Raw genomic sequence first — 23928 nt, forward strand, 5'->3', positions numbered from 1 at the left:
TTCCAAGATGATTTAGCCTATCATATTTTATCTTATCCTATAGAGAAGAACATGTTGAAAGCTTGTTTGATTTGAAACTTGAAAAAAAATATTTATAGATAGAAAGTATAAATTCTCATTGCAAATTGTCCTTCGCTTGTGACTATAATAAATAAATATTTGAAGGATTTTCAAATTTTATAAATCATCCACCTTCACAGGTAAAAGTTTCGAGTAACAGTACGATTGTCTGACATAGCAAATCTCCAAATAAATAGGATCTTTATCAATCTCCTGAGGAAAATGAAATTGTTCATAACAATATGAGTTTAACAAACATCAAAGAGAGCTAGATAACTTCAATAAATATCCACTCAAAACCAACCCACAACAAGAAAACAGCTCATTGATGACAACATATTGACAAATATATTACAATGAATGACATAGTGTATGTCAACAACCTCCACTAATACTTCTAAATACATTTTAGGGAGCTCTTATTCGATATGGGACAATGAAACTGTTGAACCGTTCGCACTCTCGTATAGAATTATTGTCGCTACCCTCTTTGTTGGAGGGTTGTTCATGGTTTGCGACCACTTAAACAATAAATTAATCTCTTTTTAAAGTGTTCGCTGATGTGCGTAGGGGTGAGCAAGAAAGCGAGAGAGAGAGAAAGAGAGGGAGATAGTGAGAATGAATGAATCGATTTATTTTTCAGATATGAGTAAAGCTCTGAAGAGCTTTTTTCTCACTCATATCCACAGAACAAGATGCTAGTTTACATAGCTATAGAGCAAAAAATTATAAGAATAACTTATATCTATAATACCTCCTTCGTAATGAAAATCTTAATAAAGATGTTCAAGTCAAGCCATAAAAATTCTAAGAAACAAAAATGAGAAATTATAAATAGCTGCTAAAAACTTATGAAAAATCCAAAAGCATCAGTTCAGGAAAAAATACACTAACTGACAGATCTTACTAATAAAAACAACAAAAGAAATTAACCATAGAAACACTTCCATATTAAATTATATAACGTGATCTCAAGGATGTCTTAAATGATCCTACCAATTGCTTCTTTCCTATTTCTAACGAGAGAGAGATTTCTTAATTCCAGAGAGAGTGATAGAGAGGAAGACTGAGATAAATATTAATAGAGTAAAAACATGCAAATACGAAAATGAGGATATTCAAGGACAGAAAAAACGCAAAATTTAGGGGTGTTGGATTGCAGCCATACAAATATATCATCATCATCATCGTCATTCAAGGATTAGGCTCTGTTGGCCTGTTCCGGCATCCATTTCTTCATCGGTCGTCCGACGCCTCTTCTCCCATCGGGTTTGTAGTGCCAAGCTTGAATTGGAAGTCTATTTGCTGGCATACGAAGTAGATGGCTGGACCAGTCTTCCCTACTTTTCTTCAATATTTGCAATAAAGACTCTACATTCAGTTCGGTTCTTATTACTTCGTTTCTTATGTAATCCAACTTAGTGTAACCTTTGACTGCTCGAAGGAACCTCATTTCGGCTGCTTGAATACGTGACTCAGTTCTTTTCATTGACACCCAGGCTTCGCTTCCATAAGCTATTATTGGTACAGCCATTAGTCTGTAGAACTTCATCTGAGTGGCTTGTCTTGTTTTCTTCCCTATTGTTCTACGTATTGCACCACACACAGCACTGAATTTTGTCAATTTCTCACTTACATAATCTTCTCTGTCAAATGATATACGGCATCCTAAGTAATTGAAGCATTTAACTTGTTCCAAAATTTGGTTCTCAAGCACTATCTTGGATCTAACTGGCCACTTTCCTTTAAACGCCATGACCTTGGATTTTTGTGGTGCGATTATCATGCCAAAGTCCATACCAATCCTATTTAACATAAAAAGTGCATATTGAAGTTGGTCTTCTGTGTTGAACATAATTACAGTATCGTCTGCATATAGTAAAGAGTTTATGTGTACAGTATTGCTGAGCTTAATGCCTGAGTCCACATATCGATTCCAAAATATGAAGAATCTCGTCTGTATATATATTAAACAAAGTCGGGGACATTGGACAGCCTTGCCGTACTCCTTTATTTATCCTAATTTGGGTTGTCTTCTTATTATTGCCGAACATAATTGTAATATCTGTATTGGTGTATGCACCCTCAATTGCAGCAACCAGATGTTTGGGGTAGCCTTTTTGAAGCATTATATTCCATAACTTTGATCTTGAAACATTGTCGAATGCCTTCTGCCAATCGATAAAGGCCATGTGAGTTTCACAATTGTATTCCCGATTCTTCTCTATGATCTGTTTCAGGGTAAATACCGCATCCATACAAGAGCGTCCTCTGCGAAATCCCATCTGTTCCTCCCCTATCAGGTTTTCTGTAATTACCCGTAAACGTCTGTTCAGAATATCAGCATACAACTTGTAGAAGTTGTTTAGGAGACTTATTCCACGGTAATTTTCAGGTTGTGTTCTGTCGTTTTTCTTGTATAATGACACAACTTTTGAGCTTGCCCATGCCGCAGGTATTCTATGGGTTTTCCAACACATATTTTACAATGTCAACAGCCTTAAATAGAGAAACATACCTCCATATTTAATAAGCTCCATATTCACACCATCAATACCACAAGCTTTCCTGTTTTTTGACAGTTTAATTGCCAGCAGCAGTTCATCAAGGGTGATGTCATCAACATGGCATTCAGCACAATTCACAATTTCCCTTTCTGGCAACATCTCATCAAACCAAAGTTTTTTATAGTGCCTTATCCAATCTTCTTCTGATACACAGTCTATTTTGACACGTTCCTTTCGTTCTTTGCCCACTGACTTCATGAACTTATAGGCAAATTCCTGTCTACCATGTAAATCATGCTCCACATTTGATATGAAGACATCCCATGCCTGCTGATTAACTTGCCTCACAATTTTCTTAGCATGGTTCCTTGCTCGCTTATAGATATTGTTGTTATCCTCTGTTGGGTGACTAAGCCAGTTCTTGAAGGTTTTCTGCTTTTCATTTATGGCATCCCTGATCTCATCATTCCAAACATTGAGCCCTTTTCGGTTTTGACGCTTTCTTCGTGTCCCAAGAGCTTCTGTAGCAGCCTGTTTCATGACATTTTGCAGATTTTCCCACTCATCATCTATATTTTCCTTTGTTTCTGTTGTTGTTAAATAAATGAGTAATCGATTTTGGTACAGCTGTCTAATACTTTCATATTGCAACAGCCCCACCTTGAAAATTTCTTCCTCATTTATTATTCTTTTTGTAGATGAATGATGGTACCATCGAGCTAATATATCAATTTTCCCTACAAGCAAGAAATGATCAGAATGTATATCAGAGCCTCTAAACACTCTTACATCTCTAACTTGTCTCGCTAACTTCTGATTGATGATAATATAGTCGATTATTGACCTGCTTCCCCTTGCTGACCACGTGAATTTATGGATGTCCTTTTTCCTGAAGAAGGTGTTCGTGATCTTTAACTGATTGTAGGAAACGAAATTTCGAAATTACAAATATATTATTGGTACAATATAATAATACATCATTGTTATACTATAATAATAATAATTATTATAATATAAGTTCAGTGCTATAGCTCTCTCTCATCACAATCTAAAATTATTGTCCCTCTGCATTTGATAATCCATTATACAGCTCAAAACTCAAATTTTATCCTTGTCATGTGAGCGAGGCTCACAACCACCCAAAACCTAGCCTACAAATGATGACTCAATACTAGAAAAACACCGTTTTTCCAAAGTGCATCAATTAAGAGAGCAGCATGCAGCATACAGCTACGTATGAGAAAGCGGCACGTTTTTCCGACAGTTCACATCATCAAATAGAAATTAAATTAATTGAGGAGAACGGCAAATTACTGTCATAGAGAGGAAGGGAGAGTGAGAGAGAATGAGTGAGAGCGACGGGGGAAGAAACGTTTAGAGCAGACAATATGAAGAGCGGGGAACTAATTGAGTTCATCCCTAATGTGTGGGGTTTGGTGGTTTACAGCCACACGCACAGCTTGTGGTCGACCGGTATATTTTGCGGGTATAAACATGGTTATAATCAATTAAATAACTCATTGTGTATTGGAACAGCTGAAGAGGCACTTATTTAGTTAGCATTCTACACCTACATTAATGTGAAGGTTCCTCCTCTATCTCTTCGGTACATATCTTAATTTCATACTAATCTTATAACAGTGATAATTCAAATTTATTTATTCTTAATGATAATTACAAAGTTAAAAACTTAAAGTATTAAATACATTAGGTACTCAATAGTTGGGTATACAGTAGGTAATTGATGAATATAACTTCCTCAAGTGTCCCTTTGTTACTCTAGCTTTTTTAAAGCTTATTTACCTTACTCTACCTCGAACACTTTTCACATTACATTGTATTTGATGGTCCATAATAGTATAATTTCTGTTATTATTCTCCATCCTTCTCAGTTCTCTCATTACTAATTGCAATCCTCTTCAAATACCCCTACATTATAGGCCTATCCTTGTCAAGCCACACAAAACAATCAAATTTCCCAATCAAGCCAATTATAACTAGGCAAGAAAATCTATTATACAATCAAACCAATTATATTCAACCTGACAGAAACTGATAAAATCAGAGATATCGTATAAAAGAGTAGTGATGAAAAGAGTGCATTGATTAACAAGATAAGAAGTGAAAAATCGGATAATGCCGCCATAATCCACAGAGCTAACTATTCATAGAGGATAAGAGTTAAGAATAGATGTCTATCTTCCGAATGATTACGGGCTACTGGGTAGTTTCGGCCTATTATCCCTGAAAAACTTTCGTGCTGGAGTTCATTATTCTAAAGCAGATTTTTGGGGTTGATTGATGGGGGAGGAGAGGGTAGTGACCCGAAAATCAGAGAGGAAAAACGAAGATCATATCCTCCTACATAACAGACTCATCAGTCTTTTGTTGTTAGATGTTTATTGTGGTAGTCATGCTTTGTACTCTCACCCCCTCTATAGTGGGGAAGAAAATCGCGGCTTCGTATATCTATAGCTCTGTCTGAACTACCGTATAAGTATTTATTGGACTATGGTGAATATCTTGTAAGCCTATATTATCTTTGCTGAGCTGTATGTATTTTATATTCTATATTTAAATATTTTATTGTATCATTGAATAAGATGCATTGATAAAACCAACGTCTTTATTGTGTAGGCTAAACAGTCTAATTTGAGCGCTGTAAAATTACTTACCGGCAATCCATATTCACCTCTCATCATCATCATCTTTTAAAGATGATTGTGAATGAATGACAGAGAAATAATAGAAGAATGATCAGGAGAAAATCATAATTAGATAAACAACAATGGTTTTGAAAAATAAAAACTATTAGATGAGCAATGAGTTAAGGAAAAATGAGAGAATATTGGGGTAAAAAAAAGAAGAGAAAAAGTAGAAAGTAGAATGGAAAGAATAAAAGTAATAATATAAAATATGAGAATGGGGAGAATTAAAGAAGGAGATAAATAATGAAAAATATCTTAAATGAGAGAAGGATAAAGTAAAATAAGAAATAATCAACTAATTAGTGTGGTAGGGTAGACGTCTTTATATTCAACATCTTCATTGTAATTGTACCCCTAATAATACAGCAATGCTGAGAAATATTAGACACTGTTTATTACTACAGAGTACCTATTGTATTGCAAAGACCAATACATGTACAAACAATATAGGCTACATTTATATAGAAGGCAAGAAAATAGCCTGCTAAACAAGGCAAAAGGAAAGATAAGATATGATTGACCCTACAATCATTTTCTGAAGAAACCTGATGATGATTCACGAGATGAAGCATGAATGGATGATGGAAATGATGCTTTCTCGTCTCTCACTAATGAGTAGCAGTTCAATTTATGGTCAGATGCTCTTTAAAAGATGTTTTCTCCAAGAAGCTCTCTCCCATTTGCTCCAAGATTGTTGTTTTCTTTGTGTTCGAATGCTATGTAGAGAGTATGAGCCATGTTTCATTGTTCAAAAGATTGGTTTCTAGATTATGAGTACCGCTAACGGTAACAAAACAAGAAATGCTTCACTTAGTTTGTACAGTCGGACTTATTTTCCATGTTGTAGGCCTAATCAATCCTTCAACCTTCAAGTACGGTAGATAAGTTACTTAATTTTTTCAAATTATTTAGGAATAAATCTCTAGATTTTTGGATTGAATGATTAAAATACCAAAGGATGTACTATTTACCGAACGTCAATGAAGGAGAATCTGAAGAAACACATTACTATTCTGAACCATGTGACTGGAAGAAGATTGTAGACTACATATTAAATAATTCAATCAAAAAACTACCAGGTACTGACTTTTTCACTCGAGCATATATTAAAGATATTCCATATTTATACATTTGATATTTTCTATGTTGTGTCTAATACTCCTATTTCTTTGTTTTGTGAGCCTAGAGCTCCATTGTCTTTCAAAATCTTGGGTTTGACTTCAGTACAAACTTTACATGAATTGATTACATTTCAAATATCTGTCACTGAGAATGGAAGATTCTTGCTTCGAGTCAGTGAAGCATTCATGTGATGCCAGGGTGACATAATATATGCTTCAAAGCATATTCACATGCACATAAAGCAATAAAATACATCATTTATCATTCTGGTTCACTCAAATAAAAAACTCATCCATATTTGAATCTATAATAACATAATAATCGTATGAATTCTATCCAAAAATATTGTTAGATATAATATTCTTCATTCACTAAATATATATGCTTTGAATCAAAAAATGATAGTGATCAATAATTGTCGGTTTTTACATTCCTGGAAATTCCCTGGAACTTGTGATAAGATCGCTTTTCATGTCACCTCCCCATTTTGCCTCTTCTCATGGGATTTTCAAAAACATTAAGATTCTCATTTGATGTTTTAATCTTCATAATCAGCTCTTGGTCAATAATATAAGTTATTAGCAAATGTTAACCTTTACAACAAAGCTTCATAATAAACTCATATGAGATTCAGGCACTGAGTGTCTTCCACCTATAAAGCTGGATTCCCACATAATGTATCAGTATAGAGAGTTGATTTACTCTTTAGTGAAAATATTCTTTCCATGAGTTATAATGAGATTATTCCCACTCAGACGGTCCGAGTGAATCCAATTATCTGATGGCAAAAATATTTTCACTGATCCGGAAACGGACTCTGATACAACATTTTTGGGGTCTTAAGGGTTAAAATATTCCCAGTACACTGAATAAGACGTACAGAATTAACGAAGGCATGCAAGTACTCTTGTTATCTTTAAATTTTAATGCGGCATTTGAATGTAGGTACTCTTTCAAGATTCACCACCTCATGAAGAATAAAAACAAAAAAATATATATATATATTTCAAACGAAACAAATTTATTACTATTTACACAAACCAATTTTCATTACATCACTAACAAGTCAACTTTTTGAGTCATAATAGTGTCTGTTTCAATTTTTTGGAGTGTTAGCTGGTGGTTGTAATTGCTGGTTGATGAAATCCATTGCAGATTTACTCCAAACGACAGCGTTGCTGGGCAAATTTGACAAAAATGTTGACGTGGCCAGAACTCCATTGTTCCATGAAGATTTCGAACTAGATACTAGTTCGGCCATACTCGGTACTCGTGTTGTCTATAAAAAATATTATTTTTAAATTGGAATTTATTGCAAAAAGGGAAAAAATTTACAAATTGTATAAATAATCACACAACATTTTTAAGCACGTACATCAAATAAATCATCACAATATATTTTCCACAAATACAGTGCCTATAAGAGACTTTACAGCTTTGTAAGTGAATTGGTAATATGGATCTTCTTGATTAAAGTGTATTTGGATTACAAAATAGCTACAACGTACAGCAAACAAATAATTATCCTTCTGCAATACCAACAAAAGAGAGCATTGAATGTTGGCAGTGAAGAATGCTCGATTGGTAAGTTTATTATACAAAAATATTAGTAATTTCTTTGAATGTATCCAAAGAAGTTTATTTACAAAAACAGATACATACAATGGTCAAAGTGTATAATTGAGTAATTGCAAAACTTATTTTAATTTTAATTATTATACCTCTATGATAATACTCTTATAAATCTTAAAGTGAAAAGTTGAAAAGTTATTCGTTTCAAACGTGAGATGTTCTACTTCAAGGGCCAAGCCATATGAGGGTTACATTAAATTTATCTCTATACTTATAAAAGGCTTAGCCCCGACAGACTAAAATCACACCATCTCTATCTTCTTCTTCTCTATACTTATAAAAGGCTAAGCCCAGACAGACTAAAATCACACCATCTCTATCTTCTTCTTCTCTTCTTCTTCTTCTTCTCTATACTTATAAAAGGCTAAGCCCCGACAGACTGAAATCACACCACAGCCCAAACTACTGAGCCTAAAAACTTGAAATTTTGCACGATTGTTTATAGTGGCCTGAAAACATCCACTAAGAAAGGATTTTCAGAAATTTGCCCCCCTGAGGGAGCTGGGGCCCCCCAAAATTTTGTACTTTTTAACCGCTCATTGCACAGCAAAGTCATGAGGAACTTTTTTGTTCAGCTACGAAAAAAAATTAGATCTATGCAGAAAAATTTCGATCAGGAGCACAGGGGGGTCCAGGAGAGGGCATTTTTCGAAAATTTTGATGTAAAATCACACTACAGCTCAAACTAATTGTCCTACAGACTTGAAACTTTGCACAAATATTCTTCAAACATGATAGACGCGCACTAAGAACGGATTTTGAGATATTTTGCCTCTAAGGGTTTCAAAGGATGAAAAAGGATCCTATTAAGTAAGGTTATGAACATGGTAAGGTGTGTGCCATATGGAAATGAGATAATTTATTTATTGACATGTGATATTCTAACATATGTTGTAATCATTAGAAATAACAAAATAATATGATAGAAATTCAAAAAAGAACATCTGTTCAGTTATTGGTTTCTACCTGATTCCACTCAACCTCAATAATATTGTTCTGATAATTGATAAATATGTTTAATAATATTATTAATATAATAAAAGTATTGTTTTGATAATTAATTATTATCATTAATATAATAATAGTATTGTTTTGGTAATCAATAAATATTTTTATTTTCACAAACTCTGTATAATTATTTATAATGGTGAATGTGAAACAGCTGCATCAAAGAAATTATCTCAAAAACATATGTTTAGGAAAACCATAGTTTTGAACTTCGTTTTCCTGATGCAATGTATAAGCCTACACGTGGCATGTATTATTAATTTTTTCAGCTAGAACAGTTTTTTGAGACTGCTAAATAAACGTCTACAGTTTTATCAATGCTGTATCGGCAATATGAAAACGCATGCAGTTAATATGTCTTTAAATAAAGGTGTTGATATCTACATGATAATAATTATTATTCTCTACCATTTTCATTTAATTAAAATTTCAAAATTATTCAAGCCTTGATAGAATGATTGACTCACTGTACAGTCAGTCGAAAATTTTAATATTGAAATGAGGGGTATTTTGGCAAGCTGAACAAAAAAGTAAGGTCCTATGCACTTTTTGATATTATTTCTTCAAATGAAAAATGAGTTTTGTGGGTTGTCAAAACTCCCCCTGAAAGAGAACTATTTATTTTATCCTATCTTTTAGTAAAATAACAATGATTTCTGCGTTGAATAACATATTTCTTGCAAACAAGAATCGAACTCTTTGTGAATTTAGATATGACCTACACTTTAGATTTATATAATTCTATTAATAAATTCATGGAAATTGAAGTACGTTTTTCAGTTAGTTGATGAAATTGATTATCAATACATAGAGAAAATGATTATAATTTTATCAATACAGAAGTAGTTGAATGAATTGTCGATATACTGAGTTCTTGGTCAACAATAATTCAATATTGGTATTTATCCAATCATTATTTTTTCAGAAGTTATTTCATTTGAATTAGAAAATATTTATAAGCTCCTATCAATTTTTCATTCGTAACAATGAATTCTTCAAAACATGAATTTAATCAAATAAAAAATTGCCCATACTTCTGTATTCATGTTCGCATGTTTTCCACTTGTGATGGATAGCCAAAATATTGTGGAGCGAGCTGCACGGCGAATTGTGATCGAGGGCTCTGATTGGCTGAAAAGTTCAGCGTTCGGAGTGAGGTGAGGCGAACAGTTAGAACAGAGGCAAGCGGCACGGCGAATGGTTCGGAGTGCGGTACGGCGAATGATTAACAGCTGATTTTTAACATTATGAAACATATGTCATGTTCGTTGAAAGGCAAGATGTTCGGAGGAATGCACGGTTTGCTGCGCAGTTCGAGGTTTGGTTCGGTTCTTCTTCTTCTTCATCTACTTCTTTTCTTCATCATCATCTTCTTCTTCTTCTTCTTCTTCTTCTACTTCTACTTCTACTTTACTTCTACTTCTACTTCTACTTCTACTTCTACTTCTACTTCACTTCTACTTCTACTTCTACTTCTACTTACTCTACTTCTACTTCTACTTCTACTTCTACTTCTACTTCTACTCTACTTCTACTTCTACTTCTACTCTACTTCTACTTCTACTTCTACTTCTACTTCTACTTCTTACTTCTACTTCTACTTCTACTTCTACTTCTACTTCTACTTCTACTTCTACTTCTACTTCTACTTCTACTTCTACTTCTACTTCTACTTCTACTTCTACTTCTACTTCTACTTCTACTTCTACTTCTACTTCTACTTCTACTTCTACTTCTACTCTACTTCTACTTCTACTTCTACTTCTTCTTCTTCTTCTCTTCTTCTTCTTCTTCTTCTTCTTCTTCTACTTCTACTTCTTCTTCTTCTTTCTTCTTCTTCTTTCTTCTTCTTCTTCTTCTTCTCTTCTTCTTCTTCTTCTTCTTCTTCTTCTTCTTCTTCTTCTTCTTCTCTTCTTTCTTCTTCTTCTTCTTCTTCTTCTCTTCTTCTTCTTCTTCTTTCTTCTTCTTCTCTTCTTCTTCTTCTTCTTCTCTTCTTCTTCTTCTTCTCTTCTTCTTCTTCTTCTACCTATATCTAAAAGGCTAAGCCCGGACAAACAGAAATCACACCACAGCCCAAACTACTGAGCCTAAAAACTTGAAATTTCGCACAATTGTTTATTGTAGCCTCAAAACATCCACTACAAAAGGATTTTCAGAAATCTGCCCCCCCCCTGAGGGAGCTGAGCCCCCACAATTTTAACTTTTTAACCGTTTATTGCACAGCAAAGTCATGAGGAACTTTTTCGTTCAGGTACGAAAAAATCAGATCTATGCAGAAAAATTCCAATCAGGAGCACAGGGGGGTTCAGGAGAGGGCACTTTTCGAAAATTTTGATGTAAAATCACACTACAGCTCAAACTAATTGGCCTACAGACTTGAAACTTTGCACAAATATTCTTCTTCAAACATGCTAGATGCGCACTAAGAACGGATTTTGAGATATTTTGCCTCTAAGGATTTCAAAGGATGAAAAAGGTTTTTATTAAGTAAGCTTATGGTAAGGTGAACTCCATATGGAACTGAGATAATTGACACATTATATTTCAACATATGCTGTAATCATTGGAAAGCTTAAAACAATTTCATCAATTAGCTGATCGAATTGATTTTGCGTTGATTGAGAGCGCGAGCTTGCCATGTGTTTGTTCCATTGTTGTATGCTTGGCCAGTTCGGTTTGCGCCTTCTATCAGCTGTATATGGAGTCTCATACACTCCGATTAGAACAGAGCACAAAGGTTTTCTTTGGTTAGGAGTTTGTTGATAATTCTTTATTCAAATTCAAATTTTATTGCCATCAAAAACCACATTGAAAACTTTTTTAATAGACAACAAGATTACAGAAACAAAATGTCAAACATATACCTACATTTATCTGTAGCTCAGCCAGAAAAAGACAAACTTGAGTACTAGCTGTGAGTTTATTAAATATAACTTAATATATATATATATATATTTTTGTTAATATTTTGTGAATAAAAATTACAAGTTGATAAGAGATGCGAGTAATTCCTTATATTTGATCCGAATGGTTATTCATAAAACAGTAGTCAGGGTCACTGCAATCAAATATTTTTTTATTCTGTACGGTAGCTAATATATTTCATATGTATTGATTGTCCATAATGTATCCAGTGTCCATAATGGAAGTAATTGAACTACTCAAAATTAATGGCTTACTGGTCCCTCATAGATTTATAGTATTCCTGGTGATTGAGCCTGTCTTTTTTCAGCGTTGTCTATTAATAATAAAGCTTAATTTACAACTAGCTTACCCAGCGAACTTCGTACCGCCAATGTATCTCATGTTACACTTGGCTTTATTTGGTGAATCATGAAATTTATCTGACAATCAACATGTTCATTTACATCTCAATACGGACTTCCTATGTGCTTAGTCATGCAGCATTCATTATTCCGAAAACATATTATTCTTCTCAATCATTTGGTAGTTATATCTATCAGTAAAGTTTTCAATTAAAAAAAAGGTTATATCAGTGTTTCAAAGAAAAATATTCAATGTTTTATAGCTGTAGATTGTCGATATATGGTCCAGGAAATATGCGATGTACGATGAATCACACAGAATTCCATATTCTTTCCATTTTAGGATGAATATAAGCTAAGCTAATTCAAAAAATTGTAAATTATTCTTTCATTCTTCAGTAATTAATGAATGCAATATGAATACTATGCATATACTATACAATATATATATATATATATATATATATATATATATATATACTCTCTTTCATTAGGTGAATAATTTTTTTCAACATTTTCCAGTTTCTCAATGATAGGGGAGTGATAATTATTTCTATAGGTCTTCTAAGGAACCATTATCAACAGCTGGTACCAATCAACTACACTTCAACTCCAAACTACCGTTTTAATACCAGTACACAATAATTTATCACAGGGTGATGTGTTTATTACAGCTGGTAACTTTAGATGCTAAATCATACAGGGTGACACACGGGAGACGGACGGATTTTAATGTAATAATACTCAGCCAGTTTTAAAATTAATACATGTTTATTTACACAAAATCAAAGCTTATTATTTGCCATTTTAGTTAACAAAGCTCATTACCTGTCATTTCAGTTATTTGTGAAAAATAATGTCCTCAAGGTGATGTCCATCATTTCGAATGCAGGACTCAAGTCTCTTCTCAAAATCCTCCATCACACGGACTAACATCTCTACAGGGATGGCAGCAATTTCTTGAATGATTGCATTCTTCAACTCATCCAAAGTTCGTGGTTTGTGGTTATAGACACAGCTCTTAAGGTACCCCCACAGAAAAAAGTCACACACTGATAAGTCAGGAGACCTGGGAGGCCAAGGAACATTGCCAAAACGTGAGATAATCTTTCCACGAAACATGCGTGCAAGAACTGTCATTGAATTGTTTGCGGTGTGTGATGTTGCCCATCCTGCTGGAACCAAACACGTTTTAAGGGGATTCGTCGTCTTCGTAGTTCTGGTTTAAAGAAAGTTTCAAGCATACGAATGTATCGAGCCGAATTAACAGTAACTGTGGCCCCGTTCTCTTCGAAAAAATAAGGTCCAATAATGCCAACAGAGCCAAGAGCACACCATACTGTTACTTTTTCTGAGTGTAGAGGACGCTGATGGATAAGGTGTGGATGCTCTGGAGACCAGTAACGCAGGTTTTGCTTATTCACAGTCCCGTTTAAATGGAAATGAGCCTCATCGCTCATCAATAAAATTGCATTTTCATTCAATCCCAAAATCACTTGCATTCTGTATGCAAAGTCTTCGCGTACAGCAAAATCAGTTGCCTTAAGTTGTTGGACAATGAGCATTTTGTAGGGATGGAATTTTAATTCTTTATGCAAAATTCGTCTAACCGATTCACGATTAATTCGTAGCTCATTAGCATGACGTCTAGCTGACCGTCCTGGGCTTCTGACTACTGCTTCCCTTACCCTTTCAACATTTTCTGGTGTTGTTACACTGCGTATCGGGCCAGGATGCTTCTTATCCAGTATGTTTCCAGTCGATCTGAAGTTTTTCACCCATCTGAGGATTGTGTTACGACTTGGAACAGCTCCATGTCGACCAACATTAAACCGCACACGAAACAATCGCTGCGTAGCTGTAATAGACTCACCACTTTTCACGAAACTGTCATAGACAAACAATCGACGTTGTAAGTCCCACTGCTCCATAGTGACTGAGTAAACAAAATGGCGTCTTATGTCGAGCAGAACTATCCCCACCACAACCACCTCCCACCGCCGCACTCTCAGTACTACGCAGTTCAAAACCGTCCGTCTCCCGTGTGTCACCTTGTATTATCACAATATGATCTTGAATCATGATCATCTTTTCGTTCTTCAGTAGCCGCTAGGCCGAAAATTTCGAAAACCTATGTCTGTAAAATGGTTTAATAAATAATTATTATTAGCCACCCCCCCCCCCTATTAAAATCTCTGTTCAGAAACCATCCCCAATATTCACACAACATATTCCCAAAGTTTCATGCCGTTATGTCAAGTAGTTTTCAAGTCTACAGGGAACAAACAAACACACAAACAGACATTCATTTTTTTATAAATAAATTTCCATTCGGCTCAAACAAAAGCCTCTCTAAATGAAGGTAGAATGATAAGGATTCAGTTCTGTTGTTTCAACATCTTTTCAAATCACTTTCAAAAAGTTCATGTAGTACCTAATATTGTGTTTGAGACACTTCTGGCGCTATCATAGTTTCACCACTATTCTGTTCCACAGTCCTATCTCTTGCAGTCGTTAACTATATCTATAATATAAAGTAGAGCTGGCTTATGCACGTACGGGATAGGAAAATTATGTTTGACGCATTATCACGTCTAAACTACTGGACTAATTAACTTGAAATTTTGCTTATAGATTCTTAATTAACCAAGGATTGTTATAGGCCTATTCTCAATTCTTCAAAATTTCATTACGTCAAGTTTTCATTTTGTCAAGTTTTAAAATAGATCCTTGCGAAGCACGGGTTCTTGCTAGTACTTTATACAATGATAATTTTCAATAAGATCCAATGTAAACTGTAGATCTTATGTGATCCACAAAAATGCATGATTTGACTGTTTTACATTGATATTTTTTTAATACATCAATTCAATAAGACCGACTGGTACTGCGCACTCTTAAAACAACATTGGAACCAGACTTGTAATTTTATTATGTACTTCATTTTAAAAATTCAAAACTTTTGAAACCTCTTCTAATTATTGTACAAAGTTTGAACTCTACTTGAACTGGGAGTTGATAATCGTTTTTGAATTCCACTTTGCTAGGCAAATATAATGATAGCAGGGGGAGAGGGATCTTCTACTATCTTTTCTTTCTGGTAATCCTGTGCAGGCCGGATGCGCAGCATCCAAACCTTTTTGCTGCGTTTTGAGATAACTACTACCCGTCTATCGGCTTATGTTTAGCCCGTAACAATTCATTTTGTTACAAGAACAAACTTACATAACAAGTCAAGTCTGAACGCATTTTAAGGCACTGGGCCCTCGCTTCAGCATACCTTGATCTTGATACTCATGGATTAATATTATTTATTTCCTTCATCTTCTTGGATCCGCAAATTTTGAATGCAACTTTATTTTTTTAAATGAGAAGGTGATAATGCAAAACATGATTTCGATACGGAATTTTAAGAAAAAATGGATGACGAAAACCGCATAGCGATATCTCAAACCGTTCCGAAGATATTCACATTATTAACCAATACAATTCAAAGCAGAAAGGAAAGAAAAAAGTATGAGAACGGCTTAGTATCTCATAAAAAAGTGATTTCGAGGTGGGTGTCATTGGGGATCCTTCTCAAATTGAAAATACTACTTTACTATGACTTAAAAAATCTGGTCCGCCATCTTGGATGCGCCATTTTGAATGCAACTTTATTTTTTTAAATAAGAAGGTGGTCATGCGATACATGATTTCAATACGAAATCTCAAGACAAAATGAATGGCGAAAACCGCACATCGATATCTCAGACCGTTTGGAAGGTATTCACATTATTAATCAATACCACTTACGTATTTCATTTCTGATTTACATGGTATTGATTAATAATGTGAATATCTATTAATATAATAGAAATACCTTCTTATTTAAAAAAAATGAAGTTGCATTCAAAATGGCGGACCAGATTTTAAAGTCATAGTAAAGTAGTATTTTCAATTTGAGTAGGATCCCCAATCACACCCACCGTCAAATTATCTTTGTGTATGAGATATTAAGCCGTTCTCGGACTTTTCACCCACCATGTATATTATCATATACCTTCAGAGGTTAGGAATCTTAAGACCAGTTTTTCAATGAACTCCTACTCTGCAGAGTTTTCATAGTTCACACTTATTTCAGTCTGCCAAAGTGTGAACACTCAAACGAACCAATGGTATTTTCTTTCTGCCCAGCAGAGCAGAAATTAATTGGAAAGCAGGGCATTCAATTATGGAGCGACTTGAGTACAAAAATCCGTCCAGGGACACATATCCTATCAAATAGTGCATATTTTTTCTACAAAATAAGATTTAATTGAAATTACCTCAACAGGTACAGGCACATCCTTGATGTAGGGTTTCACATAATTGATGCCTTCCAGAAGCAGTTGAGTTGTTCGCTCGCTGTTGGACCAGACACCAAGCTGCTTGCTATAATAGATTGCTCCTCCAAAAATTCCCACTTTTGTTCCAAATCTGTTAAAAAAAACAAAGAAAATTATTAATTTACACCCAAACAAAAGTTGATTGAAAGTTGAAAAGTTGAGTGCATTGACACCTCAACAACAAAATTACTTATATCTTTAGAAGGATGTAAACTATACATAATGAACTATATTTGCAAAATTTTCCCTAAAGAATGTAATTGGGCCTAACTGGGATGCTCCTTTAAGGGTATGTTTACATGGGATGTACGTATGTGCAAGTGCACGCGAGACCATGTATGATCACGCGTACAGATGAGGAGAAAAATCTGAAAAGTGCCATAGGAACACTCACACTGAACTCGTGCACTTGCTTGGTGGCGTTCAGTTTGAGCAGCGACAGAAAAGTCACAATGTGTTTCTATGGCTCTTTCCGGATTTTGTTTCTCATCTGCACGCGTGGTCATGCATGGTCTATCGTGCACTTGCACATACGTACGTGCATTCAATGTGATAGGCTAATACACTTATGTGAACATACAGTCACGTTCTCACAACTTGATCACTGGACAAATTTACTCCATCAAGAAGTCACTATGCACAGCAATATCACGTTTTTGATCAAGCAGCTGAGTTGTATCCAGCTATTTGAGTCAATCAGCATGAAATAGTGAGGTACACGTTATAAAGGCAAAATTTGATTAACTTTGGTTTTGCTATCCTTGCCTATCATTCGACAAAGCAGATAGCGCTAGCCTTTTCTAGCTCTGCAACGTTGCCAAATTGTTTTCTAACAATGTACAAATACAAATTAATTCAATATCAATTATGAAAATGCATTATTAAATAATTTTCTTTACGAATAAAATATAATTGGTTATCTTCATCAAGAATGAACCGTTATACCTTATCAGTTATACCGATTATCAGCTTCCTTCTATAGAAGGCGGTGGCAAGACAGAGATTTGGCAACACTGTTGTCCTCTACTTTCCACTGACTTTATAAAATGGACCTCACTAATACAATCATCAATTTTATATAATAAGGAATACAGCAGTCAGGCATGCGCATTGACATGAAACATCCAGAAAAATTTTGAGGATGGTAAATCCCTTTCCCTCACATTGTGTGGCCTCAGCAAGGCCTTCTATTGTGTCCCTCACAACATATTAATTGGCAAACTATAGAGATATGGCCTAGGTGGCATGGTCCTGAGGACAGTGATTCCTATCACTAATTCATCAGTCTGTCTTTTACAAAAATTGCTATTCAGATTTCTTGGGAGTGAAATCAGGTGTCCGCCCAAGGATCTACTTTGGGCCCACTTCTGTTCATTATTTACGTCAATGATCTCCCTGCTGCCATAAGTACCAATTCTGTAAAGCCTTTTATGTTTGCGGATGATCTGGCAGTACAAATCAAAAGTAGGCCTATCAATGTGTTTAGTAATTTTCATAGTTTTGTTGATGTATTAATTGACGACTGGACAGCAGCAAAATCACTATATCTCAGCAAAGAAAAAAGTCAGATGTTGGAGTTTGGTTTCAATTCTAACACAAATAGTTCAACATTTTTAGGCATAGTTATTCAAAATAATCTTAAGTGAGAGTCACATATAAATTTGTTGCATGGCAGGCTGTCAAGAGGTATATTTCTACTTAATCGTTTGAAATTTACTGTCGATTCTTATGTGTTAAAAACTGTTTATTTTGCTCATGTGCATAGTCATTTAGCTTATAGTGTTAATGCCTGGGGAAATGATACTAATAATACAAAACTGTTTGTTTTGCAAAAGCGAGCCGTTAGAACTATTGCTGGTGTTCCTAGTCGGTCTCCAAACCATTTTTCAAGCATTATTATAACATTTTGACAATTCATGCTATTTATGCGATGGAATGTTTGTTATGTATTAAGAAAAACTTAGCCTGTCTTGCTTTGAATAGCTCTGTTCATAGCCATCCTATACATTGAACTGTTTTATTGAATTTGGTACAAGACTTTACCTGCCAGATAGTCTTAAGGTTGACGATTTTGAATGTTTTAAAAGTTAAATAAAAACCTATATTGTTAAAGATGTCCTTATAACAGGAATGAATTATTTTTTAATATGTGATGTAAAATTACTTTTATAGTTATATTATATTTTATTTGTTGATCTCATATTTTTATATTTTATTATACTATGTTTTTATGACTATGTTATACATTGTATCAATGTTCACAATAATAAAATGAATTTGAATTTGAATTATCTAGAGAATGGAAAACAGGTGGTCCAACTGAGAGATGCTAGCTGAAGACTGAAAGGTGCGGAGCACGGAGTACCACGGGGCTTGGTTTTGGGCCCCTGTTGTTCATATTGCTCATGAATAACTTCTCAAGCAGTAAGGGGGCAGTGCTTTTTGCAGATGACACCACCTTGATTGCTAAAGGTGTCACTGTGGAACAGGGAAAGGGAGAGTCCAATATATTAGAAGAAGCTAAGTTACTTGCCAACAAGCTCAAACTAAATGAGAAGAAAACAAGCATCTTGGTTCACTCATTGAAAAGACAACCAGTTGCATCAGATCCAGTAAATCTATTAAGATTATGGATGGGTGAGAGATTGAGCTGAAATCACCATGTGAACCAAGTATGCAGAATGTTGTACCTCCTCGGAAAACTGAGACATGTGATGGATGACAGCCATATCATCTATGGCATAGGCCTACCCCTGTGGGGTCACACGCCAGCTGTCCTCGATGTGCTGCTACTGCAGAACAAGGCTATGAGAAAAGTGACATTTTCCTGCTTCAGGGATCGCCTATGGGCCACTATTTAGGGATCTCGGGATACTCACAGTGTACAGTCAATATGTATTGTGCTCTCTGATGTATTTCAAGAGGAATCAGGAGCAGCTCCAAAAAAGGTGTGATATAGACAGCAACAATACAAATACAAAATACATGCCACTAGACAAAGCCTACTGGCAGGAAACTACTATAGCTTTCCATCTCAAGCAATAAGATTTCCCAACAGTCTTCCTAGGCAAATTAAGGAAAAACGGGGCTCTTGGCTCCATACCTCAGCAAAAATAAACTCCCAGAGAAGCCACTCTACTCACTTCAGCATTTTTACGAGGAACCTCTTTTGGGAGTCAAGCACCTCCACAGCACGAATAACCATGCAGGTTATTCTACTGTAAATTGGAAAATTATGACACTGCCTAACTGGAAATCCCAGTCCTTGGCATTGACCTCAAGTAGGATATCAAGTAGACTCATAATTGACCAATTTTTATACGATTCTATGTTTGTCGAGGCAGTATTTGCCAGAGGCCTGAAGTCATACCTATTGGCCCGACTCTACAATGCAGTATCAGAGTATGTTGAAGAGCATATATTTCAACATAATTTATATGATATACTCATGGAGGAAATCACCCGCCGTGAAGAAAATAATGACAACTCCCCAGCTGTACATGTCGTGAGGCTTATACAGTAAATGTATGGATAAACAAAACGATTTCATAGGGAAAAGACTATTAACTAGACTGTTTGAAGAATCCATGTAGGCTAGTTTGTCAAGCAATACAAATGGGCCAGCTGTCTTCAAAACTATATGCAAAATAAATCAAAGAAGTAGGTACCTAAGACTCACAAATTCTGTAGCCTACATCAGAATATTAAGGAAAATTCAAGTTATGCTATTTCTACAGTAATTCCAATACTAATTTCAATTTTGACTAGAGGATTAGAGAATCAGATATTACAGTAGATAATGAATTGTAAATCATTATCATACTTAAATCAGAAGTTAAAGTTTTGTTTGATTATAGGAATGAGTTGTCAATTTTATGATTGCATCAAGTGTTTGGATTAAACTAGACTGTAAATAAAAACTTAAAAATATCAAATAATTAAAGAGAAGGTTAGAATACAGAAAGTCATTCAAGCTTTTACTCAACCTACCAATAATTTATTGATTTGCTAAAAAGCTGTAATACCTATGAAATAAATTTAAAAATAGTAAACTTACTTCAAAATTCCAAAAGCCATGATTAGCAATCAGGCACAATCAATTCAATAGTACAAAATATTTCTCAAGTGCAAATCCAACCTGTATCGTCTGTCTGAAAGTGACATAACCTCAAACTTGATAAAAATCAAAATAACAAATTCCAATTTTTGTTGGGTTGGTATCATACATTTAATAATTCAAAATATTATAAAGATGGTTGAATGAATAGAAAATTTGAGAGGAATTACGGTGATATCTGAGAATATTATATTGAAATTAAATATAAAGGTTTATTTTATAAAATACATAAATTTTATAAAAGGAAATTAATGGCTAAAAGTGAGGCTTGTTTCAAGTGGTGCAATCAATTAATTGTCATCATATGCCGAAATAGCTCAGTTGGGAGAGCGTTAGACTGAAGATCTAAAGGTCCCTGGTTCGATCCCGGGTTTCGGCAAGTTTTTTTATAAATGCAGCAAAATTTTAGTTTCCACAATATTATTATTTTTACAATAAAGTCCATAATATTCTTACATTATAATAATAGTTCAGTCAACTTGAAGACACTGTAAAAATGAAAAGAATTTAATAATGCCTACCATATATACTCTGCAACCCTACGATTATGCGATAATTTATTTTTGTTAATGCATTTTTTCTATTCTACAGAGGATTATGACACATGAGCTTCTTGATTATGTGTGGGTAATGGAAAATGCAAGGGTGATTTATAAGATAAACCTCAATGATCAAACGTCCATGTCTACCGGCGGGATTTAAGCCCGCGTCCAGGTAGCGACTGAAGGTGCAACGTTGTGCAACAAGGTGCAATATGGTGAATCATTATTCACACAGGAATTTGGAGGGATAATGTTTGGAACACAATCTTTGACTTTGCAGGTTTGTTGGAACTAATTACGGTACCTAAGTAAGTAAACATATAATTATAAAAAATCTTCATCTCGAATTCTTGTGCTAAAGGGATAAGGGTGGTTTAATATAAAAGTTACATTTTTTCTTACACACTTATATTTCGGGAACAATAGGTTTCACCGACATGACCAACCATACAAAAATGGTAATTTTGGTAGGTAAATAAAACTAAATTATTTCCTACAAGTTTTCCAGTACCGGTAGAGGGTTTGCGCCAGTATCTTGAACTATCCGCTCTCAGTAAAGTTTTTCATCCAATTTTTCGCTCTTTCCAACAATGTATTAAAAAACAAAACTTAAAATACATCGTAGCTTCGTAGAGCATTGAATTATTTTCAATTTGATGTATTAAATTATTTATTTCAAGCACTCGCTTACAACTTTTACAGCAGTTTTGGTTTTTGAGAGCGAAAAAAATGCTTATAGTAATGTCTATATTATGTTATTCCCTCTCATAATAATTTCATGATTATGTGTTTTTGTCTTTGTTGGATGAATAAATATATGATAAATAAATAATGTTTTATTTCACCAAGACTAAGGTATTCCATGTTTTCATTGAATTGTTACGGATAGCAGCTTTGCAAGAGTGGTATGAGAATTCAATATTGCAACAAAATAAAATGATCATTTTACAAAAAAAGGAAATGTTCAAATGTCTGGAACACACTTTTTGCCATTTTAATGAGACTAGTAAAAAGAGAGCCTAAATATGTTAAAAGTCCCCACCCCTAACCACAGTGTTGAGAAGATACTTTTGTTGCTTAATTTATTTATTTATTTGTTGATAGAATTACAAATCATATAAATATGATCGGGACAGAACAACAGGCATAGCCCAAAACCATTCTGTTCCCAAATTTTGATAAATAATAAAATGTCCAAAAAATAGGTTATGTTCTTACTGAAAAAATTTAAAGTTCAATTTCTGTCCAAAAATATATATATGAGCTAGAAATTTTGAATTTAGAATGATTAAAATACCAAATTATAGTCAAATATTGCACTTAATATTACTGCACTTTGAATAAATTAAGTTATTTCAGAAAATTTTGAAGCCAAAAATATTTAAATTAATAAATATTTTATTATTAATAATAAAGCCAAAAATAATTGAAAATTTCTGCTCACTGCAAACTAAAGCTGCATTCAAGAAAATAATCTGCAATGAGGGAAATAATTTCAATTAGGAAGCTGCAATATTGAACAATTCAAGGAAAACATGAAATAGTAAAATACGGTAATAAAATAATATTACCGTACATATTATGAGAGGGGAGTTTATGTTTTCGAACCCTATGATGGGTACCTATTCATTTTTATGAATGTCGTGTGAAATATATAGAAATAGGTGTATTTATTTTTATTTTGATACATTTTTGGGAAATTATAAGCGAAAAATTGAATGATAAGCTGTAATCAGAAATTTCATGTCTACTTTCGAGAGGGAAAATATTATAGAAATCTGTTCGAGATACCTACAGTGATCATAAAATTAAAATTCGGTACCCACTTGTAGATAGGCTATCTACTTGTAGCAGTGGCGTATCGATCCAGGGGGGGATATGGGGATGTATTCCCCCCGAAATAGAACCTGGATTTTTTTTGTGGCTGGATCAGCCACAAAAATTAGCATCTAATGCCATATTTTCGTTACTATGTAAGTCGAGAAATATATTATAAGGGATCAAAGTAGCACTGCAATAGCAATAATAATAATAATGAGCTATTTTCTTATATACAGTGAGTGGTATAGTGCATAGGGACTAGATAGCAGGGGAGACAGACCACAGATAGCACTTCAATGTTAGTTCACTTTTTACCATCTATTATTATAAAGAAATTGAATATAGCTTATATTGCTCTAGTTGATTACACGGTAGTTTATTCAGTTGCATGCATATCCTTATAAACAAAGCTCCAGCAGCTTTTTCTAGAGAGTAGCCCCGAAAATTTCACAGTCATGATGAACGGGCGTAGATTCCACCGTGGACAGGAGGGACACATCCCCCTAATAGTTGGAAAAAAGTTTTATCCCCCCCCAAAAACAATGTAAATTTGAACACTCAAGTAAAAGTCATGTGAATTTGAAAAAATGATTAATCAAGTTAAAACTAAGCCTATAAAGTTTGAAAACAGTTTGAAAATAATATACAAGTACACCAAACAATATATTAAATGACCAAATCAACTTTTCCTCTCACACCCTGTTCGACAAACTCATTTAAAATCCTTCTCCATTAACCGCCAAAACTCCCCTCCACAATCACTCTAACAAAATCTCAC

General features: G+C 34.3%; 1 protein-coding gene and 1 non-coding gene across 2 annotated transcripts; one reads left to right on the forward strand and one right to left on the reverse strand.

Moving 5' to 3' along the window:
* Window positions 1-7389: 7389 nt before the first annotated feature.
* LOC111046841 (MICOS complex subunit MIC13 homolog QIL1) lies at window positions 7390-20871 on the reverse strand. Its single transcript, XM_022332476.2, has 3 exons — window positions 20728-20871; window positions 16611-16761; window positions 7390-7676 (listed from the first exon to the last, which is right to left on the reverse strand). Exons 1-3 carry the CDS (start codon window positions 20745-20747, stop codon window positions 7494-7496), a joined length of 354 nt encoding a protein of 117 aa, XP_022188168.2. The 5' UTR covers window positions 20748-20871; the 3' UTR covers window positions 7390-7493.
* A 222-nt stretch (window positions 20872-21093) lies between these two features.
* On the forward strand, window positions 21094-21166 carry Trnaf-gaa. Its single transcript has one exon. It is a non-coding gene; the product is annotated as a tRNA-Phe (tRNA).
* The last annotated feature ends 2762 nt before the right edge of the window (window positions 21167-23928 follow it).

The sequence above is a fragment of the Nilaparvata lugens genome, chromosome 8 (genome assembly GCF_014356525.2).
Source record: "Nilaparvata lugens isolate BPH chromosome 8, ASM1435652v1, whole genome shotgun sequence".
Classification (NCBI taxonomy): domain Eukaryota; kingdom Metazoa; phylum Arthropoda; class Insecta; order Hemiptera; family Delphacidae; genus Nilaparvata; species Nilaparvata lugens.